The sequence below is a fragment of the Chanodichthys erythropterus genome, chromosome 20, assembly GCF_024489055.1.
Source record: "Chanodichthys erythropterus isolate Z2021 chromosome 20, ASM2448905v1, whole genome shotgun sequence".
In the NCBI taxonomy this organism is placed as follows: Eukaryota; Metazoa; Chordata; class Actinopteri; order Cypriniformes; family Xenocyprididae; genus Chanodichthys; species Chanodichthys erythropterus.
Window position 1 is genome coordinate 6,476,101 of NC_090240.1, and position 14,452 is coordinate 6,490,552.

The 14,452-nt window shown below is 44.1% G+C and overlaps 1 protein-coding gene across 2 annotated transcripts in view; it reads right to left on the minus strand.

The window, feature by feature from the left end:
- bmp7b (bone morphogenetic protein 7b) overlaps nt 1-14,452 on the minus strand; it is a 66,880-nt gene that overhangs the window by 18,045 nt on the left and 34,383 nt on the right. For both annotated transcript variants that reach the window (XM_067370685.1, XM_067370686.1), the window contains exon 2: nt 9,756-9,948. In XM_067370685.1, coding sequence (XP_067226786.1) covers nt 9,756-9,948 — 193 coding nt within the window. The remainder of the gene's footprint in view (nt 1-9,755; nt 9,949-14,452) is intronic.

Here is a 14,452-nt window from a genome sequence, read left to right on the forward strand (position 1 = left end):
TCTTTTCTCTCCCTGATGGGAGCACAATGAGGTGTGTTGTTCCCCACAGACCTGTTGTGGCAACTGAGGCCTTCAGGAGGGGTTGAGCAGCACGTAGGAGGAGCTAGACGCTCTTGAACCCAATTTACAGCATGGGTCATGCCGAAGGTCCTGAACGTGTGGTGAAGGGAAGCCCTGTGGTGCACAACTGATTCTTTGAGAGGGAAGCTGCTGAGTTGGAATAGGAAACATGGTGTGGTGCAACAGTAAAGTTTGCATTGGGATGGTTAAATAAACTGAGCACTGTGTGTGCGGCAAAAAGAAATAGAAGGAAAGGAAACACAAATCAAATGTGTCCAGCATTTATGCTTCAGAGGGGTTGAGAGCGTTACAGCCCTCAAGAGGAAAGGATTTTCCTTGGAAACCAATTCACAGGCAAGAAACACTCACCATAAAAAATTATGCAGGCCCACATATTTTTTTATATTTCTGATGATGGTTTTTTTTTTTGTTCTTTCCTTTTCTTTTTTTCAAAAAATGCAAAATGCCAGAAATTAATATGAATATGATCAACTGATTAACAGAGCACTGTAGGATTCAGAGTAAAGTAAGTACAATATTGTAAGTTCACAATATTAGTTAACACATACTCGTTTTCACATGATCCATTTTTGTTATGGTAAGCCATTCAGATTTGGCGTTATTAGTCACTGAAATTGCTGCAAGTGTATGTAGCTAGTCATATTAGAGGATCTGTTGGTATGTCCACCAAAAAAGATGCACACCAATTTTAAACTTCATCGATCACACGGTTTTCAGTTATAGCAGTTGTATGTCTCAATGTCCTGTTGTTTATGTGTATAAAGTTTCAATAAGTTGTGTTAAGTTTGCAACACTTCTTTGAATCAAAGTGATTTTTTGCCAGCACTGTCCCTAACTGCTGTGTGCAAAATTTGATGAAGATCAGCTGAATAGCCAACAATTTTTTTTTTTTTTTTTTTTTTTTTTTTTTTAAGAAGTTAAAAAAACAACAACATTTAAATAGCAGAGAATTTTTATAAGTGTAAACTAAGCTTTTTAGATTTTAGCTTTATACCTTTTTAGATTTTGACCAAAGTCCCTTTAAGACAAGTCATTTCACCCGGTGGCCATCTTTGAAACGCCTCTCAGGCATTCAAGGGCAGCTCCTATCTCTTTGAATGGGGAAACATCATATTCTCCAAAGCTGTATGCCAAGCTTTCGATTAAATTTCATATTTGAAATCACCAATGAAATCTGACAATAACTGTCTCATATATTGTGTTTCTAAACACTCAAATCATGACAAAAAAATTTTATTTTTCTGGCTGGATCAAGCTAATGCGCATGCACAGTCCTAAATGCGCATCTCTTGTGTCTCATTTCAGAGACGCGCGTCTGACTGTATCTATAGGAACTGGAGCTTCTAATGGCAGCTGCAGTGACACAATGGCTTTTGACTCTTATTTAGGAGGCGGGACTTATTCCGCCATATTGCACATTGCACCTTCTGCCATTCAAAACAATACGAGTGACGCGTCTTGTGTTATTCTATAGTCTTTGTTTTGCCCCAAAGATTCATAAAAATTCAAATAATAATTATAGCCCACACTGTTCTAATGTTAGCAGAAATGTTTAAAAGGACATTATTATAGCACCACCTAGTGTCTGACAGATGTGTGTTTGCTTGCCTGAGTGCTTTGTACTTGGAGCCCTTAAAGGGTTAGTTCATCAAAAAATGAAAATCATGTCATTACTCACCTTCATGTTGTTCTAAACCTGTAAGACTTTCATTCATCTTTGGAACACAAATTAAGATATTTTTAATAAAAGCTGAGCAATTTCTGTACATCCATTGACAGCTACGCAACTACCACTTTGACTCTTCAAAAAGTTCATAAAGAGATCGTAAAACTAATCCATATGAATTGAGTGGTTTAGTCCAAATTTTCTGAAGAGACACGGTCACTTTATATGATGAACAGGTTTAATTTAGGTTTTATTAGCTTTTATTCACATATAAACATTAATAAGTGAACATAAACAGAAGCTAAACCAAACCTGCTTGAAACGCGAGAACAAATCTCTTGCTGAAGCTCAAACATGCTGCGTAACGCACGAGAATGAACCTTATTGGTTCTTGCTGAAGCTCAAACGTGCTGCGTAACACACGAGAATGAACCTCATTGGTTCTTGTATGTCAAGCAAACATGCTTGAGCTTCCATTTACCACAAATGATGTGTATGCTGATGAATGTTTATATGTAAAGTAAAAGCCTAAGTGTTTTTTTTCTAACCAGTGTGAAAGAGACTCAAAATACTCTGTCAATGTTGCACATACAATTAAGAGTTATACACCATTTTAATCTGTGGAATATCTTCTTTTATTTGTGTACACTCAGAGTAACAACAAAATGTTGTGCTTTTTGTAAAATAAAGAAAACTAACATGATGCGTGATCTCTCGTCTCCCTCTGAACGAAGTCCAATCTGATAGTTCTCAGAAAATGAACTGTAACTTAGTGAATACTAAAAAATTAGACTTATGTCTAAAAAAACATTGAAATGTCAGGTTTTAAATCGTGTAAGTCAAATTGAAAACAAACATTCTGTGTTTATGTAATCTGTATGAAAAGAGAGCCATGTCAGAAGTCCGTGATTCAGCTCATTATCCGCTAATGCGGCCACGCCAATGGAGGAGCGCTATTCAGAGGCAAATTCTGAGTCAATACATGCATACATCGTCTCAATCGTGTATTTATTGTCTTGAAAAGTGTTTTGAATAGCCATAGTTAGCGATCTCCGGCCTCTGTTAGTTCGGTTATTTCCTGGATTGCCTATTCTTCTTTAGTGCTCAGGCATTTGTGGACTAAAGGTGTACAGAGCGCCCTCCGGCTGCAAGTATGAATTCAAAACACAGTATCCAGCACTCATAGTGATGTCAATAAATCCTGAATAAATATTACTCCTCTGTATAGAAAATTTACAAACATATGAGAATCCATCAATATTTCTCCAAATGTGCATGCTTTTAAGCTAAAAACCTATATGAAATGCCATAGAGGTAACATAATTGTTCAGACACTTTGCATCACAGAAGTACATTATATTTTAAAGAATATAATAGAATACCATTATTTTAAATTGTAATAATATTTCACAGTATTGCTATTTTTTTTTTTTGTATGTTTGATTTACATTATGATGAGATTTGAGACAAACAGGGTTTTTTCACAGCCTACCTGACTGAAAGAGCTCATTATTTATGCAGCTCATTAGAGCTCTATATGCAATACTTTTGTCTTCTCAGGTGAGAATCCCCCATTATTCATGATTATTCACGCCTCCACGCATACTGTGTTTCTTGACCAAAGATGTTTTAGAAAATTTAAATCTATTGTTTTATATGAACAAGCAGGCAGCATAATTTTTACCTCATTTTGAAGCAAAAACTCTAGTCTACAACCTCAAATACCCAGAAGTCTTGTGAACAAAGATTTAATATATATATTTTTGGCCTTATTTCAGTGACTTAAGTTTTTTGTTTTTTCAATAACCACTCATAAACGTTATTCCTTCAAAAACACAAACATGTACATACATGTTCCTCACATATTATTGTAGCCTAGTTTGTGCTGAATACAGTGTAATGACACTTTTTCCATTAATATGTTTATGAACAACTGAAAAAAGCACAAATGTCAGGGCATGTCAACTTCTCCAAGGCCCCAAAAATCCTGAGGGTTAAATATGTCTCTTCCGAAAATTTGGAGTAAACTACTCAATTCATATGGATTAGTTTTATGATCTCTTTATGAACTTTTTAAAGTGTCAAAGAGTCAGTTGTGTAGCTGTCATTCAAGGGACAGAAATCGCTCAGATTTTATTAAAAATATATTAATTTGTGTTCCCATTCAGTCGGTCACGTTCGACGTACGTCGGACAGACCGACGAATAGGAATCTCGCTAGAGAGGCCAATCTACTTCGAGTGTAACTAAAACGAGCCAATGCACATTGGCATGCAATCATATGCATCAGCTGCTCGCCTCGCAGCGCGGGTATATAATGAGCAGCAGGTGCGTTGCATCTTCAGCTTTTCGCTTCGGAGCCGAACGGTGTTTGTTCCTGTTCTCTGCAAGCGAGTGTCTGCTAGAAGACGAGTCAAGCTTTTTGGTTGAACTTCTCTTTTTTTCCGAGTGCGGGCGAACAGCACAGCAGCGGGGTCGAAGTCCCCTCTTTTTCTGTTTTTGTTTCGTTTGCTGTTTTTGAGCAAATAGCTGTTTGACAGCGTCAGAAGGCTGTTCTCACGGCCGGTACGGTGCGCTTTTGAGCGCTGAAAAGCCGTTTTTACGGCTGGTAAGAGTGAGCGCCTTCAAAGAGAGAGAAAGCACATGACAGGCTGCACACAATCCCTGTCTATGTTGCGGTGGCCGTTCCCCTGCGTGCTTCAGCACTTCTAAAAGAGTAAAGTCCCTGAAAGAGCTTACACAAGTAGATTCGCGACACTCTGGGAGACCGTGGAGATCAACGAGAGCAAACCTCTCGCTCCTCTGCGTGTCGTGTGCCATCGAGCTGCCGGGCTGCAGCGCGGGTTGTCACGGCAAGTTTCTGGATTCCAGTTTCCAGTTTCTGGATTGGATTGCTGGTCCTTTTCATAGGGGAACCTAGCATTTCATTCAGAGCTCCAGCTGAGGGACAGACGTCGATTGCAGCATCGGAGAGAGTGCTGTTATGCTCTGGAAATGAGGGTGACGCTGCCCACTGTGATGGTGTGTGGTTATGCTGACTCAGATTCAGAGTTTACAGCCATGCTTTCCTGGGTCTTCCAGATGTGCATGGAAAATTTGGCAGTATGGGGGTATATTGGTGCCATAAATATGGAATGCCAAAGGTGCCAATCTGCATAAGTTTTTCCTCTCTCACTACCCTCTTGGATGGGGTGGCTGTACACAGACCACACCCACCCTGCATGTGAGGCCAAGGCACTCTTTTTGCAAGAGGGTAGTTCTGTGCTGGGGTTGAGCTGCGCTTGTTTACTAACCGTGATCAAAGTCACGGCGCAGGCCCTCAGCCAGACGATGTCCACCTCCGTGGTCCAGAAGTGCCCCCTGGCTTACCTTGTGAGGTGTGAGAGGTTGTCAAGCTAAATGCTTTCTCAATGCTCCCATCTTACGAGGTGGCCTTTCGGTGACACTGTCGAGGACTGAGCCCAGCGGTTCTCCTCAGTTAGTAGCGGATCGGGGAGCTTCCCATGACAAACCATTGAGTTCCTCTTGGGCCGCCCCTCAGTCTGCTCGTCGCCAAGGGTGTCGTCCCCTGCAAGAAACTCCGGCCCAGCAGGCTCTGCTGTATCCATTGCGGGGAGATGACGCCTCCCGTCTCTGCAGCTGTTTAACTGGTTGGTGAGAATCACCCCTGAGACGGGCGACCCAGAGATGGGTGGGGCTGCTCTTCCACCCCTGGAGGAGGGCCAGGTGGTAAATCCTTTATTGGGTTTGTTTCTGTTCCGCCACTGACCCAAGAGGCAGCGGTACCCAAATTTTAAAGAGCAGTTCCTCCATTTCCAGGTCTGAAAAGGGTTTGGAGAGCAGTGGGAGGAGAAAAACCTCACCACTCTCATCCCCCTCTTCTGTCGCCAGCGGACAGCAGCGAGCAGCGGGCAGCCAAAGCCTCGACTGCTCCCTCTGTCCATCCGTGGAGCCAGGTAAGTGTTGCCTAGCACACTGTGACGCCACTTCGGGCCGCCTCACAAAGAGAGCCCCCCGAGCCGCGTCCCTGTGTTCCACCTCGCTGACCACCGGTGGTCCCTTTGGTCCTGCTTGTACGGTCTCTGCGAGCCGGGTTAGCGCTCCCCAGTCCGTCTCGCTGGCTCCTTCGGACCATCAGGGTCGGCTTTGCGATTCAGTTCGCCCGGCTTCCCCCCCCAAGTTCAGGGACGTCCTCTTCACTACAGTGAAAGATGCCGATGCCCCTGTCCTGCGTGCGGAGATCGCAGTCCTACTGGCGAAGGACGTGATAGAGCCGGTCCCTCCAGCCGATTTGAGGTCGGGGTTCTACAGCCCCTACTTCATTGTACCCAAGAAAAGCGGCGGGTTACGACCGATCTTGGACCTGCAAGTTTTGAATCGGAGCCTCCACAAGCTACCATTCAAAATGCTCACGCAGAAACGCATTTTCGAGTGCATCCGTCCCCGAGATTGGTTTGCAGCGATCGACCTGAAGGACGCGTACTTCCATGTTTCAATTCTTCCGCGACACAGGCCATTCCTGAGATTCGCGTTCGAAGGTCGAGCATATCAGTATCAGAGTCCTACCCTTCGGGCTGGCCCTGTCTCCCCGCGTCTTCACGAAAGTCGTGGAGGGAGCCCTTGTTCCCATGAGAGAACAGGGTGTTCGCATTCTCAACTACCTCGACGACTGGCTCATTCTAGCACAGTCCCGGGATCAGTGGTGCAAACACAGAGATTTGGTGCTCAGACACCTCAGCCAGTTGGGGCTTCAGGTCAACTGGGAAAAGAGCAAACTCGCCCCGGTGCAAAGGATCTCTTTTCTCGGTATGGAGTTGGATTCGGTCGAGCAGATAGCACGCCTCACAGAGGAACGTGCTCGGTCGGTGTTGAACTGCCTGAATACATTCAATGGCAGGACAGCGGTCCCACTGAAGTTCTTTCAGAGGCTCCTGGGGCATATGGCGGCTGCTGCGGCTGTAACACCGCTCGGTCTGCTTCATATGAGACCGCTTCAGCACTGGCTTCACGGCCGAGTCCCGAGATGGGCGTGGCAGCGCGGCACATTCCGGGTGCCAATCACTCAGGAGTGCCGCCGAACCTTCAGTCCGTGGTCGGACCCCTTGTTTCTTCGGGCAGGAGTGCCCCTAGAACAGGTGTCCCGGCATGCTGTGGTGTTCACAGATGCTTCTGCCACCGGCTGGGGTGCCACGTAATACGGGCATGCAGTCTCAGGGGTTTGGACGGGACCCCATCTGCATTGGCACATCAATTGCCTCGAGTTGCTGGCAGTGCGCCTTGCTCTGAGCCGCCTCAAAGGCCATTTTCAGGGCAAGCATGTACTGGTCCGTATGGACAACACTGCGACCGTTGCGTACATCAACCGTCAAGGTGGCCTACGCTCCCGTCGCATGTCGCAACTCACCCGCCATCTCCTCCTGTGGAGTCGGAAGCATCTGAGGAAGCGTCTCCGGTGTGCTCAACCGTGTGGCCGACGAGCTATCACGAGCTGCGCTGCCAGGAGAGTGGCGACTCCACCCCCAGGTGGTTCAGCTGATCTGGAGAGAATTCGGAGAGGCTCAGGTAGACCTGTTTGCCTCACCAGAAACCTCCCACTGCCAGTTGTTTTACTCTCTGACCGAGGGGACACTCGGGACAGATGCACTGGCTCACAGCTGGCCCCGGGGCCTGCGCAAATATGCGTTTCCCCCAGTGAACCTACTAGCACAGACCCTGTGCAAAGTCAGGGAGGACGAGGAGCAGGTCTTGTTAGTTGCGCCTTACTGGCCCAACCGGACCTGGTTCCCAGAACTCTCACTCCTCGCGACAGCCCCTCCCTGGCCCATCCCTCTGAGGAAAGACCTTCTTTCTCAGAGACGGGGCACTCTTTGGCACCCGCATCCAGACCTCTGGAAACTCCATGTCTGGTCCCTTGGACGGGATGCGGAGGTTCTAGGTGACTTACCCCCTGAGGTACTTAACACCATCACTTCGGCACGTGCACTGTCTACGAGACGTGCTTACGCCTCAAAGTGGAACCTGTTCGTCGAGTGGTGCTCTTCTCGCCGGGAAGACCCCCAAAGATGCTCGATCAGAGTCGTGCTTTCCTTCTTGCAGTAGGGTTGGAGCGTAGGCTGTCCCCCCTCCACCCTCAAAGTCCATACTGCTGCTATATCCGCTTACCACGACCACTTAGATGGCAAATCTGTTGGTCAGCACGACCTGGTCATCAGGTTCCTTAGGGGGGCGAGACGGTTAAATCCTTCTCGTCCCCTCTCCATACCCTCTTGGGACCTCACTCTGGTGCTGAGAGCACTTCAGATTGCTCCCTTTGAGCCTTTGCTGTCAGCAGACTTAAAGATTCTGTCTATGAAGACTTTGCTGCTGGTGGCATTGGCCTCCATCAAGAGGGTAGGGGACCTGCAGTCATTTTCGGTCGACGAATCGTGCCTGGAGTTCGGGCCGGGTGATAGCCACGTGGTACTAAGACCCCGGCCTGGCTATGTGCCCAAGGTTCCTACCACTCCCTTCAGGGACCAGGTGGTGAGCCTGCAAGCGCTGCCCTCGGAGGAGGCAGACCCAGCCCTGGCTTTACTCTGTCCAGTCCGCGCTTTGCGACTGTACATAGACAGAACCTAAAGCCTCAGGACCTCAGACCAGCTCTTGTCTGTTATGGAGGCCAGCAGTAGGGAAAGGCTGTCTCCAAGCAGAGGATGGCCCACTGGATAGTGGATGCCATCGCCCTGGCTTACCAAGCTCAGGGCGTGCCCTGCCCGCTCAGGTTGCATGCTCACTCCACGAGAGGTGTCGCATCCTCCTGGGCGCTGGCTTGTGGCGCCTCGCTGACAGACATTTGTAGAGCTGCGGGCTGGGCGACACCTAACACGTTCGCTAGATACTATAGCCTTCGTGTCGAGCCGATCTCCTCCCATGTTCTCGCCACAGGTCAGAGGCACGGAGAGGCCCCGGCTTAGTGTCGGCTTGCTGCGCTACATGCGCTTCTTTTCTCCAGAGAGTCCCTACAAGGCAGACCCTGTCGAGTCCTCCGATATCCCTTCGGCAGCCGACGTGGCGGAGCGTCTGGCGCCAGGCCTATACTCCGTTGTATCCTTGAGAACCGGGTTTAGGCTGGGTTCCATATGTGTGACCCTACGGGGATCCCATATGGTTGGTTCCACGGTTGCTCCTAAACGAAGCCCGTGTCTTTCCCTCTGGGAGAACCTACCCTTCATCGGGTTAGAGTCACCCCAGCTCTTCCATATGTAGCACAGCCCTACAGGGTTAGTCCATATGTACTTCTCCACATAACTCTTTCGGGGAAGGATGTGGCTTCCGCAGCGTTCCTTTCCCAGCGAAGGGTACGCTTTCCCAGCGTTATCCAATAGTCTCACTGAATGGGTTTTGGTGAACAGCAGTGATCGACTCTCTCTGTGTTAGCCCTGTCCCACCATCCTCAGGCAAGGGGGTTCAGGTGGCTTACAACAGAGCGCTGGAAGGGGGCAGCTCCTGTGGCGCTTTGGTAGGGACTCCTATTCGTCGGTCTGTCCGACGTTCGTCGAACGTGACCGACTGAATGGGAACGTCTCGGTTACAAAGGTAACCCTCGTTCCCTGAAGGAGGGAACGGAGACGTACGTCCCGTCGCCACAGTCGCTGTACCCCGCTGATGCTGCCGCCTATCCGGTTCGGCTCCTCAGCGAAAACCTGAAGATGCAACGCACCTGCTGCTCATTATATACCCGCGCTGCGAGGCGAGCAGCTGATGCATATGATGGCATGCCAATGTGCATTGGCTCGTTTTAGTTACACTCGAAGTAGATTGGCCTCTCTAGCGAGATTCCTATTCGTCGGTCTGTCCGACGTACGTCTCCGTTCCCTCCTTCAGGGAACGAGGGTTACCTTTGTAACCGAGACGTTCTGAAAATGAACAAAAGTCTTGTGTTTGGTACGACATGAGGGTGAGTAAATGATGACAGAATTTTCATTTTTGGGTGAACTAACCAAGATACTGAATGTAGAATGTAGATGTACCTGTCTGAGTGTTCTTCCAGCACCTGGTAGACGCTAATGCGGAAGGTCTCATTGTCAAAGCGTTCTGGAACAAAGTCCTTGTAGATCCGGAACTCTGCAGCAGTCACCGCCTCACCCTCAGGAATCTTGGACAGGTCAAATCGGAATTCTCTGTGATGGCGCCTCACAGGCAAAAACTCCTTATCATGTTCAACTGTACAAGATAAACAGTAAAAGAGATGCATCCGTTTTATATCAGCACTTCGAAACAGTGTCAAAACATTTCCACCACAGTGAAAGTTAGCTTGGCATTTACACTGTACTCATTTACATTAGAACTCATTTACATTTAAACTCAAATGTCACCTTCATTTTCACTATTGCTGCCTGAAGGCAAGTCAAGCCACCCCTGTCTGGTTTTTCATGCATAAACACAGAGCACATTTCTAGACAGATGTTTGAACTCTCCAGAGCCACTGATTGAGACATAGTCCTGCAGACAGCTTTATGTGTCTTTTTCTCAAGCCCTTTCTCTCTTTTTCTTTTTCACTATTTCCTCCATCATCTGGACTCTGTGAGGCAGAAGGCATCTCTCACATTTTGTGAGCTTGGGACTTGATTCAAACTGGCTGATCAAATTGTGTTTACATTTTATCATTGTGAAAACTGTCTGAATGTTTTTCATAAAGAGGGTAGATTCTGACACTGAGCCTGGAGTGTTTTGGTAGCCAAGGAACTTGAAGTAAAAAGATTGTTCAACCCAAAATGAAAGTTCTGTCATCATTTACTTATGTGTACTTCATGTGTTTACTGTATGATCTTCTTTCTTTGGTTGAAGACAAAAGAAGGTGTTTTGAGAAATGTTCACACAGCTGTTTTCCATATAAGCTTACAGTAAGCAGAAGGCCTGTCAAGCCTCAAAAAAATAGTCTATACAACTTCTAGTTAATGACAAGATGTAATTAGTCATGAACTGAAAAGTTTCGCCTTCATAAATCTCATTTGCAGTTTAACATAATCATCATCATACAATGTTTAAAAGACATGATAACTGAAGACAGAATTTTAATTTCTGGATGACCTACAGTAACACTGGAATTCAGATACTTTGGAATCATGATTGATTTACATCTTCTTTACTTTGAAAACAAGAAATTAGAAAAGAGAGTGAAATTGGCTACAGAAGCCAGGTACCGACACGTTTTTTTTTTTTTTTTTTTTTTTTTTTTTGGGAAGTGCGGAATCAAGGTCCCTTTCAGTTCACACACCGACCATCTGGGGAAAGCAATCAAGCAAATATTTTCAGTCTTGCAAGTACAGATCCTCTCTAATTGAATGTGGAAATATGGATATATTTCAAATCAGCAATAAAATCTGACATGAGTATCATAAACATTGTTTCTTCAAATAGCTAAAACAACAAAATTTTAGGTTGCTCCAGCCAATGCAATGTGCAGTGTAGAGAGCAAAGGTTGAACGCAAGTTTCACGTAAAGACCATGTAGTGACTTTGCCGATTGGCTCTTTCATTTGGAAGGAGAGACTTCTTTTACTAAAGCTGCCATATTGGCCGTTCCAATTTCTCCCATTCGTTGTAAAACCAGTGGCCCATTTCAGTTACTGTATATACAGTTCCTGGCATAACACAGATATTTAAAAGCCAGTATAAAAACAAGTGCTTTGGGACAATTTTTGCACACCTTTTCGAACAGTGTACAGTCATTGTGACATCTTTGCCAATTATGACCTTTTAAGTTTGGAAACCGTGGTTATATTTAAAAGGCAGAAAAAAAGCTGTAGAGGTTTTATTAAAAAAAGACAAATGTTTTTAGTTGACCTGTCTTTTCTTTCCAAACATTATACGAATGGATAACTTCAAACTGACCTGACAGAATACAGAAGCTCTAGGTTACAGTGATTTAATCAGTGAAATTACAGTGAGATTACAGTGAAATATATCAAGAAGTAAGATGATATTTAAATGCTTAGTTTTATTATCAAAGCTCTGTAGTTTTTATTTTGGGGCAAAACATATATTGAAATGCAAAACAATAATGATTGCGAGATGAACAAATAAACATTCCTCGAAAGCCTGATGGATTTATTTAAAATAAAATTATGTATAATCAAATAAACCTAAATTGTTCTTGTTTATTTATTTTTTTTCTTCAGTAAGTTTTCATCTTGAAATACTCTCCGTATGTTCACTTTATAAAAATGAGTAAAGATTTCACAGCTCAAACGTATCACGACCTGAAGGGAGATGTGTTTTTTGTTTTTTATTAAAAGGCCTTTTACTCACTAAAAAGTATTAACTAGTATAAACTTCAGACAACAGAAGGCATGAAGTAGATTGTATACAACAGCTTTTTAAGATTTATTTGATTATTTAGAGGCCTTATCAAAAATGAATCAGTATAGGCTTTATAGGGTTAATGACAATCAAGCCATTGTAAAAAAAAAAATTCATGCCAAAATGATTTGTCTTCTGCTTGTCGCACAAAATGATCTTTACTGTGCTTACAGTATGTGAGCTTACGGTATTTGGTGTGTAATGTGCTCATTGTACACAGTAATATTTCAGATAAATCATAAGAAGAACATATCTAATGTGTCAAACTTTTCAGTGAATGATAAGCCCTGTCAAGGACTGAAGATAGCTCTCTGTCTCTCTCTGACTCCTCTTCTGTCTTTTATCATTGTGTGAGAGTACTGCACACACACAGACAATAGCAGCCTTGTTGACTCTTCAGTCAGTGCATCAGAGCCAGTGAGAGCAGCTGTCATCCTCATTGCTCTACTGAGAGCCGTGAATCATGGTCTGAACAGACTGAACTGTGTGAAAATTAAGCTGTACGTATCTCTTTATAGATTCCGAGAGTCTGTGATCTATTCTGGTTCTCAACTGGTTTTACATCGGACATCAAGTAGCGACCCAACACAGTGCCAAAATGATTTGGGTCAATGATATGTATTATGAAGACTGTTCATAATAATAAATAAAATTCTAGTTCTTAGAAATGTCCTTTTTGTATTCATGTTGTTTTCTTATGATTTTTAAAAACTTATATAATTTTGAATAGTTCAAATTTAATGACTTCAAAAAAATGTCATGTGGTATAACCAAATGAAAAGTAATAACAAGTAATTACAAGTTGAATATATGAAAGAAAAAAAAAACCTAAAATAAAGAATAAATATAAATGTAAGGGAAAGCATTTTTATACAAAAACCATGAATATTAATTCATTAATATTTTTTGTATTATTATTTTAAAGTTTTTGTGGAGTCATACCACATGACATTCTACATCCTGGAGTAACATTGCCTCATCCAATAAAGGAAAAATGATCTCATAGTTAGATTTATTGACCTTGACACAGTCATGAGGGTCTGCAAGAGTCCTGAAAATGATATATCCTGTTTGATGTTATTTTTTCTGCATGTTGAACAACTTTGAACATGAACATGTTGGCTGCACCATTTTTTTTTTCAAATATTAATAATCATTGAAGCAGTTAAAAAAAAAAAAAAAAAACTTCTAGAATAGAAGATTTAAATAATTATATTAGTAATATTTTAAATAAAAGAAAAGAAAAAAGTTTTCACGAAATTAAAGTTCCCTTTCGAGAAAACTCAATGCTGCATCATGGTGCTAGGGGAACGTGTCCGGGTGTGACCGGTGTCTGAAGCATGTGTAAAACACACCAAATTTGGCTGATGGCAATACTATGACAGCATGTGGAGTACCCATGCACATAAAAGGGCACCTGCTTTAGATGTCATCAGCTATTTTGTCTTCAGGAGCCACTTTGTTTGTATGTGCATTTAAGATGAGGCTCTGTTGACTTCTTTTCTTGTAAAAAAAAATTAAAGGGATGAAAGTCAAGCGTCTGCTGAAACAGTGCGGCAGCTTCGATCAGGGGGTTGCAGGTGGGTAGAGCCAAGGTAGATGAGTCTGCCTCCTCTGCTTTACCACCTTATGGCTCATGGCAATTCAACCTTAATTTTCTGAAGCGAGAAGACTACTTTTTGTGCACAAAAACAAATCAAAGGATCTACGTCAGAACGGTGATTCATTATTGGCCAGCTCCTGCATCAGCATCACACCCATGTGTCGTGCTGCTCACATGATCAGTGTTGACCAATACTGAGCCGGTGTTCTGACGTAGAACCTGGAAATGCTGAATGTAAGATGAACGAAGGTCTTATGGGTTTGGAATGAGATGATGGTGAGTAATTAATGACTGAATTTTCATTTTTGAGTGAACTAACCCTTTAACACTCCTGCTACCAGCCTCGCTGTTCCCACTGCTCTCAGCCCACCCTGCTCGCCACAAATAGCAGCCATTGCCGAAATGCCCACTCTCTCTCTGTCACCTGTATAGTGCATTTGTAAACCGTACTTGGACAGACTGAAATATACATATTTTTTTGTGTCAGCACAAACAAGCACGGCATGGGCCATATCACATTGCTAACCATCCTCTTGTATGCTTCCCTGTACAGCAGTTTAAGCTAGACACGCTGAGATGTGCCTTGTGTGCCCCTTTTTTGTGAAGCCGCTCCCCAAGGTAAAAGTAAGGTGTAAAGCTGGACAAATGAGTTATCTGAGCAGGCACTCTAGTTCCCATTCTCTCATGTTGTCTCCCTCAATTATTTATTGGGGTTTTAAGTAGGGTCGTATGCTCCCCTGTGCAAGGGTCGCTTTCTGTGGCA